The 14175-nt window shown below is 56.9% G+C and overlaps 5 protein-coding genes across 5 annotated transcripts; 1 reads left to right on the top strand and 4 right to left on the bottom strand.

The window, feature by feature from the left end:
* Positions 1 to 349: 349 nt before the first annotated feature.
* VDAG_04060 (tubulin alpha chain) lies at positions 350 to 2460 on the bottom strand (the record flags this gene model as incomplete). Its single annotated transcript, XM_009654144.1, has 7 exons — positions 350 to 805; positions 872 to 1295; positions 1353 to 1883; positions 1950 to 2025; positions 2118 to 2144; positions 2262 to 2302; positions 2436 to 2460. The coding sequence occupies 7 exons, from the start codon at positions 2458 to 2460 to the stop codon at positions 577 to 579; spliced, it is 1353 nt and encodes a 450-aa protein (XP_009652439.1). The 3' UTR covers positions 350 to 576.
* A 442-nt stretch (positions 2461 to 2902) lies between these two features.
* Positions 2903 to 3878, top strand: VDAG_04059 (uncharacterized protein). The gene is made up of 2 exons (XM_009654143.1): positions 2903 to 3250; positions 3320 to 3878. The coding sequence occupies exons 1-2, from the start codon at positions 2954 to 2956 to the stop codon at positions 3767 to 3769; spliced, it is 747 nt and encodes a 248-aa protein (XP_009652438.1). The 5' UTR covers positions 2903 to 2953; the 3' UTR covers positions 3770 to 3878.
* Positions 3879 to 4060: 182 nt separating this feature from the next.
* Positions 4061 to 5638, bottom strand: VDAG_04058 (uncharacterized protein). The gene is made up of 3 exons (XM_009654142.1): positions 5035 to 5638; positions 4612 to 4959; positions 4061 to 4549 (listed from the first exon to the last, which is right to left on the bottom strand). Exons 1-3 carry the CDS (start codon positions 5380 to 5382, stop codon positions 4079 to 4081), a joined length of 1167 nt encoding a protein of 388 aa, XP_009652437.1. The 5' UTR covers positions 5383 to 5638; the 3' UTR covers positions 4061 to 4078.
* Positions 5639 to 6645: 1007 nt separating this feature from the next.
* On the bottom strand, positions 6646 to 8710 carry VDAG_04057 (uncharacterized protein). The gene is made up of 2 exons (XM_009654141.1): positions 7327 to 8710; positions 6646 to 7275 (listed from the first exon to the last, which is right to left on the bottom strand). Exons 1-2 carry the CDS (start codon positions 8190 to 8192, stop codon positions 6864 to 6866), a joined length of 1278 nt encoding a protein of 425 aa, XP_009652436.1. The 5' UTR covers positions 8193 to 8710; the 3' UTR covers positions 6646 to 6863.
* A 2068-nt stretch (positions 8711 to 10778) lies between these two features.
* VDAG_04056 (uncharacterized protein) lies at positions 10779 to 13847 on the bottom strand (the record flags this gene model as incomplete). Its single annotated transcript, XM_009654140.1, has 4 exons — positions 10779 to 10993; positions 11096 to 13311; positions 13366 to 13741; positions 13796 to 13847. The coding sequence occupies 4 exons, from the start codon at positions 13845 to 13847 to the stop codon at positions 10779 to 10781; spliced, it is 2859 nt and encodes a 952-aa protein (XP_009652435.1).
* Positions 13848 to 14175: the final 328 nt, after the last annotated feature.

Raw genomic sequence — 14175 nt, 5'->3', positions numbered from 1 at the left:
ATTCTTGAAGCTGCACTGTTTGCACCCAAGGTCGAGGGGCGCAACTGTCCAGATTGATGGCGGCGCAACTTATTGAAGTTGGAAGACGGCCTTAGAGGAGGCAGGTGTTTGGGCAAGTCCACGGGCTGGGGAAGTGAGGTACACACCTCCCGGCCCCCCCGTTGGCTGTCGTGGAGGTCGATAGAGGTGGGTACCTGGTATTACATAATCTCGACCGAGAGCTCCCTATTACAGCCAATCGGCGACACGTAGTGGTGCCTAGTGCTCAGGAAGCTCCTCAAATTGCATCATCTTGCGTGTGTCAATATTAAGCCCGTTGTGGTTTCTCTGGCATTTTGGCAATTCTTTGTTTCTGATTAAAAAGAGGTATATGTATTGGCTTGGCCTGTTGTCAATAGCAAGTAAGAAACGTCGCGACCCTCGCTGGTTCATCTCATGCCATGATCAAGGCTTAACAGCGTCCCATGAGAGATGCGTGCCATCTGAGAAGCAGTTTGGACCCGTACGCAGAATGACTGTCTACTCTACCCGTTCACCGAATGGCACCAATCGCCGAATGGAACACACGTGGGTTGACTAGTACTCAACCTCGAGACCCTCATCATCGCCAACAGAGTCCGTCGCAACCTCCTCGTAATCGCGCTCCAGAGCAGCGAGATCCTCACGAGCCTCAGAGAACTCGCCCTCCTCCATACCCTCGCCGACGTACCAGTGAACGAAGGCACGCTTCGAGTACATGAGGTCAAACTTGTTGGACAGAGCGGCCCAGGCCTCGGCGATGGCCGTCGTGTTGGAAAGCATGCAACTAGATACCCAAGTCAGCAATGTGGTCATTCGTACTTCCAGTGCACAGGGCGGGGATGCAACTTACACAGCGCGGCTGACCTTGGCCAGATCACCGTTGGGAACCTTCTCAGGAGCCTGGTAGCAGATACCAAGCTTGAAACCGGTGGGGCACCAGTCGACGAACTGGATGGTCCTCTTCGTCTTGAGCGTGGCAACGGCGGTGTGTGCGTCCTTGGGGACAACGTCACCACGGTACAGAAGGCAGGTCGCCATGTACTTGCCGTGGCGGGGGTCGCACTTGACCATCTGGTTGTTGGGCTCGAAGCAAGACATGGTCATCTCCATGACGGAGTTGGCCTCGTGGGCCGCCTTCGCCGACGAGTGCATGGGGGCGTAGGCAACGAGGGGGAAGTGGATGCGAGGGTAGGGGACCAGGTTGGTCTGGAACTCGTTCAGGTCGACATTGAGCGAGCCGTCGAAGCGGAGGGAGGCGGTGATGGAGGAAACGACTGCGTACGACTATTAGCCCCTGGGGGTTGCGGGCCTTCATATAAGAGGCAACATACCTTGGGCGATGAGACGGTTCAGGTTCTCGTAGTTGGGGCGCTCAAGACCAAGGTTGCGACGGCAGATGTCGTAAATGGCCTCGTTGTCGACCATGAAGGAGCAGTCCGAGTGCTCGAGAGTGGTGTGGGTTGTGAGGATCGAGTTGTAGGGCTCGACGACCGAAGTGGCAGTCTGAGGGGCGGGGTAGACGCAGAACTCGAGCTTGCTCTTCTTGCCGTAGTCGACCGACAGACGCTCCATGAGGAGGGCACCGAAGCCGGAACCCGTGCCACCGCCGAAGGAGTGGAAGACGAGGAAGCCCTGGAGACCAACACAGTTATCGGCGACGCGGCGGACCTTGTCCAGGACCTGGTCAATCAGCTCCTTGCCAACGGTGTAGTGGCCACGGGCATAGTTGTTCGAGGCGTCCTCCTTGCCGGTAATCATCTGCTCGGGGTGGAAAAGGCCGCGGTAGGCGCCGGTGCGGACCTCATCGACAACGTTGGGCTCGAGATCGCAGTAGATGGCGCGAGGGACATACTTGCCCTGACCTACATGGGAGGAAATACGTTAGTGACTCCCGTACCGTTGTCAGAGATCGGTGAGCCAGCGCGTACCAGTCTCAGAGAAGAAGGTGCTGAAGCCGTGATCAGGGTCAGCGGCCTTGCGCTCCTCGGTCAGGAAACCATCAGGCTGTATCACACGAGAAAGCATCAGTATACACGCCCTGATGATGGGGGTGGGGGGGTTCCGCTGAACAGGAGGGCGGGCAACAATAAACATACCTGAATGCCGTGCTCGAGGCAGTAGAGCTGCAGAGTCGCTCGGTTAGCGATCTGGGTGCTCCTCCATCCATATAGACCGGTCGTGCCATGTGGTTCTGGCGGGGTGTGGGTTGAGAGCGACGCGTGCTCTCAGACAGTACATACCTCCCAGCACGAGTTGGCAATCTGGCAACCGGCCTGTCCGACTGTGTGGAGGGGCACGTCAGTACGTATTCCTCAAAGATCCCATAGTCCGAGGCGGCTGCCGAAAGGGTCCCACGAAGGGGAAGCCCAGAAAAACGCGTAGTGCGTGTGGATGGTAGGAGGGGTCGGGCGTACCGTTGATGCTGATGACTTCACGCATGATGGGCAGTTTCGGTGAGAGCAAAGGGGGTTCGGGTGTATGCGGGTTTCGATTGGCAAGCTGGCGAGTTGGCACTCCAAGGAAGCACAGACAGGAAAGGATAGCAACAGCTCCAAAGATGTGTCGTCGGCCGTAGTCTTGAGAACGACTCCGGGCAAAAAAGGAATCGTCGGTAAGGTCAGATAGGGACGAGGTTGAGGTAGGTTGGGACGAGTGAAGGACGGCAAGACCTGGACGGGGAAAGGTCGAGTCGGGCAGGGGAGGTGGGGGAAATTTGACCGCGACAGGGGTCCGTGCAGGAGTTTTTGTTGATGGTGCTGCCTTAATTGGTAAGCGCGTCTGTGCTGGGGTCCTGGATTGGACGGTCCCCGCCAGCGCGCCGTGTTGTCCTCCCGCGCCAGTCAACCCTCGCATTGGTTCGAGCAGCATTTCACCGCTATTCACACTCGGCAGTGCGGGAATCCAAACAAAAAAGGTGCCCATCGCATCAACCATGTGGTCTGTTAAACACCTCACGTTTCCGCTGGCCCTGTTGATGGCCGCAGTGTGTGAAGGCAACACGGAGAAGTCCATATTCCTCGCCCCGGCAACAGTCAACATCCCAGCTCACCAGCCCACGCTGGAGGTCCTGGGCCTGGACGTCCTCACCCCTACCAGGACATCCATAAGGTCGCATCTGAATGCTTCATTCCCCAACGCCGGTTCGGCCGTTGGCTTGGCCACGTGGTTCTTGCTAGACGACCTTAGACCCTCACAACGCTACGAGTTGCGCGTGTGCTGGGCCGCCACGGTTTGTCACAGATGCCTTTTCTTCTCGTGAGACCTGTTGTTGGACTAACCAGTGGCCCAATCTACGAAGCAACCAACCAACTTCATCTTGGACGTGTACCCCTTGGAAGAGGTTTGGGAAACCCCCGATCTGATCACCTCGCTCGCAAGCTACGTGGAATCTCGCGCGAGTCTCGGGACCACCCAACCAATGGACGCAAGTTCAACTGCTACAGGCGGTAAAGCGCACGGTCGTGGCCGAACGACGTCTGATTCTGAGGCATCCGCAATGTTGCTGCGCGTGCTGGCCGCCGCTGATTACTATTCACACGATGCCGCCGTCATGACTCACGTCGATCCTGTCTTGGTGGACATCATCCTCGATCCGTATCTCCTTAATGTTGTGCCGCAATCACTCGCGCCAACCGTTGTGTACATAACTCTTGTTGCAGGTCTGGCTTGGGCGCTTGCTCAGCGTATTCGCAACCACTTGCTGGTGTTGACCAGCTCGCCAGGGCAGGCCTTGAAGAAGGACATGTAGCGAATGAAGGGCATCATCAGTCCCAGCTGAGGATGAGCGAAGCCGGTTTGTTGTGGTTCTGTTCTATTGCAGTTCAAGCGCAAATAACATTTATAAACAAGTCGTTATGTAATTCATGATACAATATCCAGTCTGCTTGCGAACTAAAAACAAATCTGAACGACTTGTCAGCTGTCAAAAGGTAGGTCGTTCTCAATCTGCCCGCGGGCAAAGAAATTCCCGAATCACAGAGTAAGGGCTTGCATCAGCCCTGAACTGGCAGCGTGGATCTCAACCATACTTTTCGGCTGGAAAAAAAAAAAAGAGCTGTCAGTATTGGGAGCCGTAACCGTGGCCTTGCTGATTCGAGCCCTGTGAGTAGGTCGGGTTGTTGCCGGGGTAGGCACCAGGTGCGTTGCCGCCGTTTCCATACGAAGCCTCATAGGCACCATTGCTGGTGTGGCCGTATTGTGGTTGTTGTTGTTGATGATGATGATGACCGCCTTGTGATGGGGCATCATATCCGCCGCTCTGTCCGTAGGCGCCCGGGGGCTTTCCGGGAGGCGGCCCGGGAACCTGTCCGTACGTGGGGTGTGTCTGATGCGCCGAGGTCTGACTCCCGTTTTGACCTGGGGGGGAAGGAAACGAGGGGTTTGGGGCATGGTTGGGCGTCGTTGTCTGATAGGAAGATGATCCGGGCGCATTTGCACCACCACCGGGTGGTTGGTACGACGTCGGAGGGGCTTGGCCTGAGTAGCCGCCTGAGGCGCTGCCTGAGTTGGAATATCCGTAGTTGCTGTTCTGGAGAGGAGGTGGCATGTAAGCTGCATGTCCTAGATTGCAAAGATTTGGAGAGAACGTACCCCGTGCGATGGCTTGTTTCCACCGAGCATACTCGCAACACCGCCCATTAACGAACCAGCTAGGCCATGCTGCTGCTGCTGCTGCTGCGGCTGGTGACCCGTAGTCTGACCGCTGTGGTACGATTGCGGCTGCTCAGGCTTATCACCTGAATGTAGGAAGCTGTTCGCCAGCGCACCGCCGAGTTTGCCAAGTGCATTCTTGCCTGCCCCTCCACCGCCGTGTCCCCCACCCCCCAAGAACTGGTTTGCGAGATTGCCGAAAGGATTCGAGCCGGAGCCGCCGTGGTTGCCGTTCGCATTGTGATTGCTCGAGTCTTTCCCACCCAGCAGGGCGTTCATGGCCATGCTCTGTTTGCGCGCAAGGCGAGATCAGTCCTTGTGCCGTGTGGCGCAATCCTAGGAGGTGAAGAGAGCACGACTTACACCAAGGCCGCGGTCGCCAGTCTGTCCGCCAATGCCGCGCGTGCCGTCTGGCGGCATGGGGGGGTTTACCGGCTCCATGGAACCATCGACGTGCCGGACGGTCTGGCTGCCGTCTGGATGTGTGATAAGTTCCTGCTGCCGCGGGATGCCGTAGGGATGCTCGACACCAGGTGCTGGTGTGCCTGTGGGCGCAGCATCCGTCGGCGTGTCCCACTGCGAAACGCCGGTGGACAGCTGAACGAAGTAGTACTTCTTGCTCGCGCCGTCCCACTGCGCGATCCAACCTGGTGGAAGTTGAGGAGGGCCAAACGTGGGGCCTTCGGCGCCCGGCGAGGTAGGCCCAGCCATCGGGGAGGGGAGACGTACTCCGAGGGGTAGAGGTATCGAGTGCGTCGAGAGCGACAACGCGCATACAATGTTGCGTGGTTTAGGTGTTCGGCGGAGGACGTGGTCGTAGTACCACGACGTGGTTTGTTCGAGGTATCACTGGTAGCGGGAGGTGACGGAGGGGGGCCAGTAGACGATATAGGCGTTGGTCACTTAACAGGGCCGTTGCCAGCCAGACTTTTGAGGGGCCATTCGGTGCCGTCTGGAACGTTCACTCTCCTAGGTATGAAAGTAAAGGGTATTTCCTGACATGCGTCACCCAGGTCCCCGTGTGGAATTTCCGTTTGGTGGCATTTCCGTATTCAGTACTACCTGATTCTCAATTATATGCTTAGGTGGCTTACCTATCTACTGGAGTGATAGCACAAGGGCGGTCGGGTATTTCTCGTCATGAGCAATGCTTAAGTTCATAGCGGGTCGCCCCCAAAAGCGGTTGACAAAAAGAAAACCGCGTGGCAATTCCACTACCAATTCCATCACGATTCACCATGTATACACTAGAGAAAGACAGTAATTCTAGCTATAGCTAGGGAGCGCCTAAAAGATACTTATAAAGTAAAGTATACCCAAGGCATAGCGTACAGGCTGTAGCAGAGCTTGAAAACCTAGGTAGCTATAGAGGCCTAGGTAAATCTCTAAGTAGGGATATTTAAATCTTGTCAATCTCTCATTCAAGTTGATTTTACAGAGGATGCGAGATGTAATAGGGATAGACGGCAGGATAACTACGTAGTAGAGATAGAGAAGTACTTCTATTTATATTCTGGTTCCTAGCTATCATAAGCACCTGTCTTTTTCCCATGCTGCTTTTTTGTCAACCCCTTTTGTCAACCCCTTGCGCCACCTCGCCCCCCTGACTGACTTCAAGGCCCAACCCAGCCTAAAAGTGGCGTCGGGATAGAACTTGGCACTGTACCTAGGTACCTTCGAGGCGGTTCAGGAGGCAGCCTGTCGAGGGGGTTTGGCTTGCTAGGAGTGGCTGTGCAACCGGCAACAAGGGCAAGTTGACGTACTCGCTGTTCCTGACCTGAAAGCAACCAACAATGCAATGCATCTTCATTCACCGAAAGGCAGTCTCTTTCATCGTCTGTTTTGAGCCTCTACACAGCCTGCCGCGCCATATGCTAGGATAACAAACGAGCGCGTTCCCAGGAAACATAGCCCATTAGGCAAGCACAACTCAGCTCATCACATTTCACGTAGCTGCCAGGAGAAAAATGATAACGGGAAGATAATCCCAATTTGGTTTGCCAAGGGCACAACTACTCTAGACTGATGCAAATGTAGCAAATCAAACGCCCAAAAACTCCATCCACGTGCTGGTGCCTGACCTTGTCATGGTTGATCAATATGTACGCCAATCGCTGCTGTTCCTGCAAAGTCACCGGTAGAGGAAGGCTGTATACGGTGGAAGAGGTATGTCGAGAAAGGGAAGTCAAGCCTTAAGCGAGATAGCGGGGAGAGACGAAGCGACGGACTCGGCTACCGGTCCTGAACATGACGAGGGCTTCGCTGATGCCCGTCTCGCAGGACGTGCCAGGCGCCATCTGCATCAAGACGGACCAGAGGCCAGAAGCACATCGCTGGAACTGGCTGCCTCCTACACAGTTCCACTGTCCCTCGTTGGCGCAAGCGGCGCCTGGCTTCTGAACTCCAGCGTTGGTTCCGTTGCCGGCACCCGATCCGGGGGTCGAGGTGGGCTTAGGAGCACTACCCGTGCCGGCCGTGGTCGTGACAGTTGCCAAGGTGGTAGGCTTTGCCGGAGGAGGAGCGTTTCCAGTCTCCGCGGGAGGGGTGACAACGGTCTCCTCTGGTGCCTCGGGGCTGGGCTGAGGGATGAAGACGCCACCAGGGCTATCCGATGTCAGTAAGTGGTCAGGAACAGTAGGCATAGAGGATACATACAGTGTGGTCGAAGTGGTGACGGGGCCAGATCCAGGCTGCTCGGGTGTGGTGGCGGGGGTCGTAGGCACAGGGTTTGCGCCAGTCTTGGACGGAGAGCTCGCGGGAGGGGCACCGTCGCCAGGGTTCGGGGCGTTGCCCTGGTCAGGAGATGCGCCGGTATCGCCGCCGCCGCCGCCAGCAGCGCTACCACAGCTTCCCACAGGCGGCGCAGTCTTGCTGTTGGCCTTGGCAACGCTGGCGCCCGGGTTCGGGAACTCAACGTCAGAGCCTTCCGTGGTGGAGCAGCCGTTTCCGACATTGGCGACGAGGATGTCAGGGCGGCTGTTGAACGAGGTGGCCTGGCGCTTAGCACTACCGCCAGCCTTCGTGGAGACGACAGCACAGTTCATGTACATCTCGCGGTTGCCAACCTGGTTGAACCAGGTCCAGGCGAACAGCGCGTCATCGGCAGCCGGGGTGTCGTCGGGCAGAGTGAAGTCGTAAGTTGAGGTGCCGGCGGGAGGGCAGCCGCCGACATAGCTCTTGACGACCTTGAACGTCTTGCCGCCGTCGAAGGAGAGGGAGGCCTGGCAGCTGCCGCCGTTGTGGTTGGCACCACCCTCGATGGTCAAGTTGTAGGTCTGACCAGCCTGCCAGCTCGCCACGGGAGCGGCGGCGGCAGTGCCGAGGAGGCCCAGAGTACCCTTGCAAGGATAGTCGCTGCCCGAGGCGCTCAGAGGCGTGGTCATGCTGTAGTCGATGTCGCTTCCGGCGAAGGGGTTCTTCTTGGACCGGAGCGGGGGAGGCCAAGACATCTCCATGTGGGCGGAGACCGAGTCGAAGGTAAGAGCGGCCAAGAAGGCAGCGTATAGAGAGGGGGTATACATGATGTGCGTGTGTGTTTTGCGTTTCTTCACTTTCTTGTTTGGTGTGTTTATGTTGTGTGCTTTGCTGTCTGTCTGCTGTGTGTCTCGGGGGAGCAGAGTTGAAGGAAGGACTGAATGTGCAGTGTGTTATATACGTGTCGTCCTATAAGTTGAGCCGGCTCGTGGAACGTGGTGACTGTGTGGAATCGAAACAACAGACAAGACTATTGTTCTTGAACGTAGAGGCTGGGCTGGGCTGGCTAGCTGGCAGCGAACAGTACACCTTCCAGAGGTGCTTGCTTTGGTATGCGATGAGGTCAGGCAGTAGCAAGAACCTTGAGGCCTTGTGAGGAAAAAGACTGGAAGGACGAATGTTCCAGAGTGGGCGATATGAAAAGAATCAGAAAGGCTGGGAGAAGGAGTGACCCGAGCCTGGTATGAAGGTGTGGATTTGCAAAGAAAACCAGCACTTCGAGGTGTGAAGTGAATACAAGGCACAATGGAAGGAGGCAAAGGAAGGAATGGAACAGTGAAGCAGTGCAGAACCAGGCGTCGTTGAAATTCCAGTGCGAGGCCAGGCCCCCTTTATTGTTTTGCTGCCTCCCACGAGTCCTGTCACAAGCCCAGAGTGGGGGACGCAGAGGGATGCGGCGAGGGCAGGCGCGGCCAGGGCAGGCGCGGCCAGGCGAGCGGGCTCAGCTTGGCAAGGAAGGACCCCTTTACCTCCTCGCTCCTTCCCATCCCCTCAAGCCTCAAGCCCCTCTCTCTACCGGCCTCCGCTATGATGCGATGCGATGCCGTGCGATACGATGCGACCCAACCCCCGGGGCAGGCGGCAGGCGGCAGCAGTGTAGGGCGGCAGGATGAGCGCGGCAGCGGCACGAACGACGGAGAGGCCATCACTCGCACCCTGCATGCACATCGAATCGCCCATCCCATCATATCTGTGATGATGCGACAGAGACAGGGCCAGGGCCACATGTCGGTCTGCTGATCGGTCCGTTACTGGATGCTGTTTGCTTGTTCGTCCAAAGAACCACGATATCCATGCCGCGCTCCGCTTTCTCCTGATGCATGTCCATGCTTCTTCACCTTCTTCTTCCGCTCTCTGGTGACCAGGTGCCCAAATCACCTCGTCGCAGTCACAAACAGATGTCGTGACCCCATGCATCCCCCTCCGCCACGGCAGAAAAATAAAAGACGAGTCGCTAGAAATGGAAGCTGTCGTCGAGGCTGGACCGCGCCAGGCGAAAGCAGAGAGAGAGAAAGAGAGGATGGGTGGGGCGAGACAGCACTGCACTGGAATTGTGGGATGCCTAACTCACGAATGACATGGCACCACCAGGCATTCGCGCCAACTTCTGAGGCACACGAGTGACCACAGGGGCTGCTGCCTCAGGGGGAACACAGCGCTACCAGCCAATCGATGGGCTTTCGTGCCTGGTGGGATCGACGCCCCCTCGAACCCCTGGCACCGCGATGCACAGCGATGCACAGCGACTGGATTCGTCCATTCCAGTCGCTGGTGGCCCAAGTGCCGATGAAACGTCGATCCTCCGAAGTGGTAGCCGCCATGCTGGGCCCCTGCTGCCCCACCGCGTGCCGCGCCCTTGACTAAACGACACAGCACAGCAGCCTACCAGCCCAGCGCAACCGAGCATGCCTCTCACATTGTCGACGCAAGCCTCGATGATGTACCTTGCCACCATGCGGATCGTGGCCTGACTTCACGCTTCCTCACGGCTCTGTCGCTGGCCCTGTCCTGGACAGGGTACCCGTTGAGGCGCGCCGCCTTCCACAGGCATTGACTCTGCGTAGGCAGCGGCCTCTCTCTCTCTCTCTCTCTCTCTCTCTTAGTCTCTCGCCTCGCAGTCGACCTTGATCTTCGTGCTCCAGGTGCATCATGGCAGAAGAAACATCGATCCCATTACCTCGTCGTCCTATACTTCACCATATTTCCTACTTTCAATCAGTCACAACTTCCAGCCCGTTGATCCTGCAGCAGGCACTGTGCTTTTTTTGAGGGGAAGGGGGAGGTGGGGGAGCCAAGTCCAATGTTAATCTTCTACCCAGTGCTCATTAACACACGAGGTTTGAGGCCTGAATCCTGCATCCCTGGTGAGGGACATCGGCGTGCGATGTGGCCGAGTCCCGAGGCCTTCGTCAGTACGTGGGGCCCGAGCACTCAAACTCCAAAACGCGCCATCACAGGTGGCGTCCAGCATGTGTCAACGCCACTCACAAATACACTCACACACCTGCATCCCGTGTCTTGTTACGTCGTGAATCTCGGATTCAAGGAACCACATAGGTGCCATGGTGTGTGCCATCATGGCTGCAAGCAGGCAAAGAAACTGCATCTTGATTTCTACTCCACGACGCACGCGCTGCTCTGCATGTTGTATTGCCACCTCGCCTACCTCGCCCACCTGCCACTTTCCACCCTCCGACTACTAGTCAGTCAACCTCATCCTACCCCACGACGAGCTTGCTGTATCCCGGTATGCTGCCTGCTGTGCCAAGAGTGCTCTCGGGAAATTACATGCAGCCTAGAACCACCTCCCATGTCGTCGTCGGCTGCCCCGCAGTCAAGTGCCAACGGGCGGGTTACTTGGCCTCGGCAGGCCCTTCAGAAGCCCGCGTTTGGGGGTTCGCTGCCGTGCCGTGGCCTTGCGGGTGACCATGAGCTCCATTGTTGCCCAGATTCTTGCCGCTGCCGTAGTTGTTTCCGGCACGATGCTGAGCCCCATATGCGTGCATTTGCTGTGGGCTTGTACCAAAGTGCTGCGGCCCAGAATTGTTATATCCGCGTGAATTTCCGCCTGGTCGAAGACATATAGATTAGCAACCCGTCAAGCCTCGGCCTCGACCTCATCTCAGGGGTTGAGCAAGTGGCGCGACCATCTCAGGGGAGTGTCCCTTACCTTGAAGGCCGGGCTGTTGCGGCGCGAAGACAGGCTGCTGGTAGGGAACGCTTGGACTCATCCCGTACACTGTCTGGCCCTGCTGCGATCCTTGGTGCGCCATCATGGGCGCAGCAGGCCGTCCGGGGCTGGAATATCCGTTCGACCCTGGGTGAGGTGGGGGCCCACCATTAGGGGGCGGGAATTGGGCGTGTCCCCCGTACATTTGCATCGGTTGCCCAGGCAGCATTCCTTGCGGACTCATAAACTGCGGCTGCATGATCATAGGGCCACCCATGTGTCCGGGTTGCTGCTGCAGGTACTGGTGGGTGTTGGAAAAGCTTCGATACTGGTTCATCTGCGGCGTACCGGGCCCGCCGTATGGCTGCATCATCGGCTGCGAGTACGGGACTTGAGCGGGCGAATTGACTGCCGGTGTGTATGTGATAGGGACATGGCTCATCCGGGGGCTGGCAAAGGACTGCGCAGAGTTCGAGTGCATCATCCGGTGATCGTCGACGCCATTCGTGTAAGCTCCATGAGGGGCAGGCACATGTTGGTTATGGAGTGGCATTGTAGGCATGTTTGGCGACTGGCGAGGAGCCGTGCCATGTGCATTTTGCTGCATATGCAGCGGCAACTGATAGTGGTGAGCATTATTGGAGGTGACATGTGGAGGCGTTGGTGTAGTCATGGAAGGAGCCGCAAACGACTGCTGTTCCAGGAATTCTTTGTAGGTCAGGCGCATTGTCGATTCCGGCTTCTCGTCCTCCTCCTGGAGTTGACGCCACGTTGGTATCGTATCATACGAGGGCCTGAGACCTTCGTTATCATCCCAATTACGCACTTTAGGTGGGGTGAAGGTCTTGATGTGGGCAAGGATGAAGCACTTCTGAACATCAATGGCCTTCGTCTTGCGGCGTATCAATTGACCAGCGGGCGCGGGACCAGCGGCGGTGTCAACCGTGGTCGTGTTCACAGCCGCACCCGAGCGAGGGCTCGATCCGGCGCTTGGGTGACTACTAATGGGGTTGAACGAGGTGGCAAACGGGTTGGGCCGGAACTCGTGGCTGTTCGGGTTCAGCTTTGGGCCCATGTGGCCGGGGACCCCACTCAATCGTCGGCCGAAAGAAGAATCTCCAGCGCTGTTGGATGGGCCCGTAGGCGGAACCCGAACCTCTGGGGTCACCGGCTGCTGATGAGGCGGAGCCTGCGACATCTTTTGCTGCTCTGTGTTTCGAAGCCTCTGTCCCAGAGACTGGCGGGCTTGCTGGTTAACGTGTTGGCCTTGACGATCATTGCGGTAAGACTGGTTGTGGTGAGATGGCGGCGCATACGACTGACGCGCATTTGCGTTGCGCACAGAGGGTCCTGAGCCGGGAGAGTTGGCGTACTGCGAGGTTAATGGACGGCTTCCCGCACGTCCATCAGGAGTGCTCTGTGTAGCACTAGCTGCGGCAGTGGATTTGTTGGATACATCCTTGGCATCCTTGTCCTTAGAAGCAGACTCGACCGTCTTCGTCCGTGCCACGTCCTCCGCATTTTGAAGAGCCTTGGCTTGTATTTCCTTCTGCTTGCTGGGGTCCTTCGCGATGATAGAAATCAGGTCGGTAGGCACAGGGGTCGACAGCTTAAAGCCTTGAGCAAACTTCTTCAACTCTGTCAACTTGACTTCTTTGTCAGCCTTAGCCTTGCTCGTACGAATCTTGTCGGCGTTCTGTCGCTGTTGGGTAGCAAAAGACTTGAACGAATTGAGAACATCTCGTTCAACTGTCAGAGCAGCGCTTGGCGTGCCCTCCTTTGCCGCCGTTTGAGGTGATTTGGCACGGCTACTCGTAGATGGTGCACGAAGAGGCGTGGTCGTCTTGTCTGCTTGCTTGACTTCAGTTTGCTTCGCAGTGTCGGCGGCCGCCGCCGGAGGGCTGTCAGCCCTTGCTGGCTTGGGAGCCTCGCCCTTCGGCGAAGATTTGATAGCCGCCTTGGAATCAACAGGCTTCGACTCATCGGCTGGCTGTGTCATCGGTAGCTTCCCAGGTACCGGTTGGCTCTTCGCATCCTCTGGCCTAGCAGGGGATGGTTTCTTGCTAGGAGCGCGAACTTGTGACGAGATGATGGCAGGGTCGACAGGGGCACCTGTGACAGTTGACTGCGCTGCTGGAGCTCGCTTCGCTGGCGGCGTGTACTTGTTTTCACGGGTCGAGAGCGGAGGGAAGTCCTGCCGTCTAACGCCACTATACCTGATTTTGATGTTAAGTGGTGAGAGATAACATGTGCTTCAATGGTCAACTTACTTGTCCTCTTCGTCACCACCGCGATCATCGCCGCCTGCGTAGTCCATGATGCGCTCTTCAGCTACATGTGCAGTGGCAGCTTGGCTCCCCGAAATTTCTCTAGCCTTCTTTTCTGCCGCTGCCATCCGCTCGCGGTATTGGGGGTGGCTCTTGTCGATAGCGGTAGTGTAAATATTCTCGTCGTAGTCGGTCTTGATACCGAAACGTCGTTCATTCTCTGCGAATTGGTCCCAAGGCGCGTTGTTCTTGTTGCTCGAGCTTTCGAGACCTTCATCCATACCGTCCGTAGAGTCGGGCATCCATGGTTGCAATGTCCGCTCGGCGCCGAGTCTGCTGTTGGAGATGGCTGCGTCGGTCCTGAATCCTCCTCTGGAACCTAAATATGAATCATGGTTAGACTTGTCAAGTAGCAGCTGACTATTGCGCTCACCATTTTGACCCCTGCCTGGGCCGGCGCTATTGTCTTTTTTGGGGAAGGGCATATTGTATGCTTATCCTGTTGCAGGCTTCTACTGCGAAGATGCGTGCCAGGTGGTTGTACAGCCTCCGGTACCACTTTGTAACGGTATCGCTAGCAGCGGACAAGACAATGTCACTGCAGCCTGCAATTTGAGTCCAACAAGCCTACCAGCATCCCAGGTCAGTCAAACTGTTGCGAGGCTTGGTTGTCTATTGTATACCGATTCTTTCGAATGGGAACCAAAGCATTTCCATGGGTCAAAATTTGGGATAAGGAAATGTATCACGGGCGTGGCGCTCTTCTAGTCACTGACCTCGAGTACCCGAGTTTCCCCTCCTGTGGCTGCAAGG

This window comes from Verticillium dahliae, genomic scaffold (genome assembly GCF_000150675.1).
Source record: "Verticillium dahliae VdLs.17 supercont1.6 genomic scaffold, whole genome shotgun sequence".
NCBI classification, from domain to species: Eukaryota; Fungi; Ascomycota; class Sordariomycetes; order Glomerellales; family Plectosphaerellaceae; genus Verticillium; species Verticillium dahliae.
Note: the sequence above shows the minus strand (reverse complement) of the source record. Positions and strands in the feature narration are given on the sequence as shown.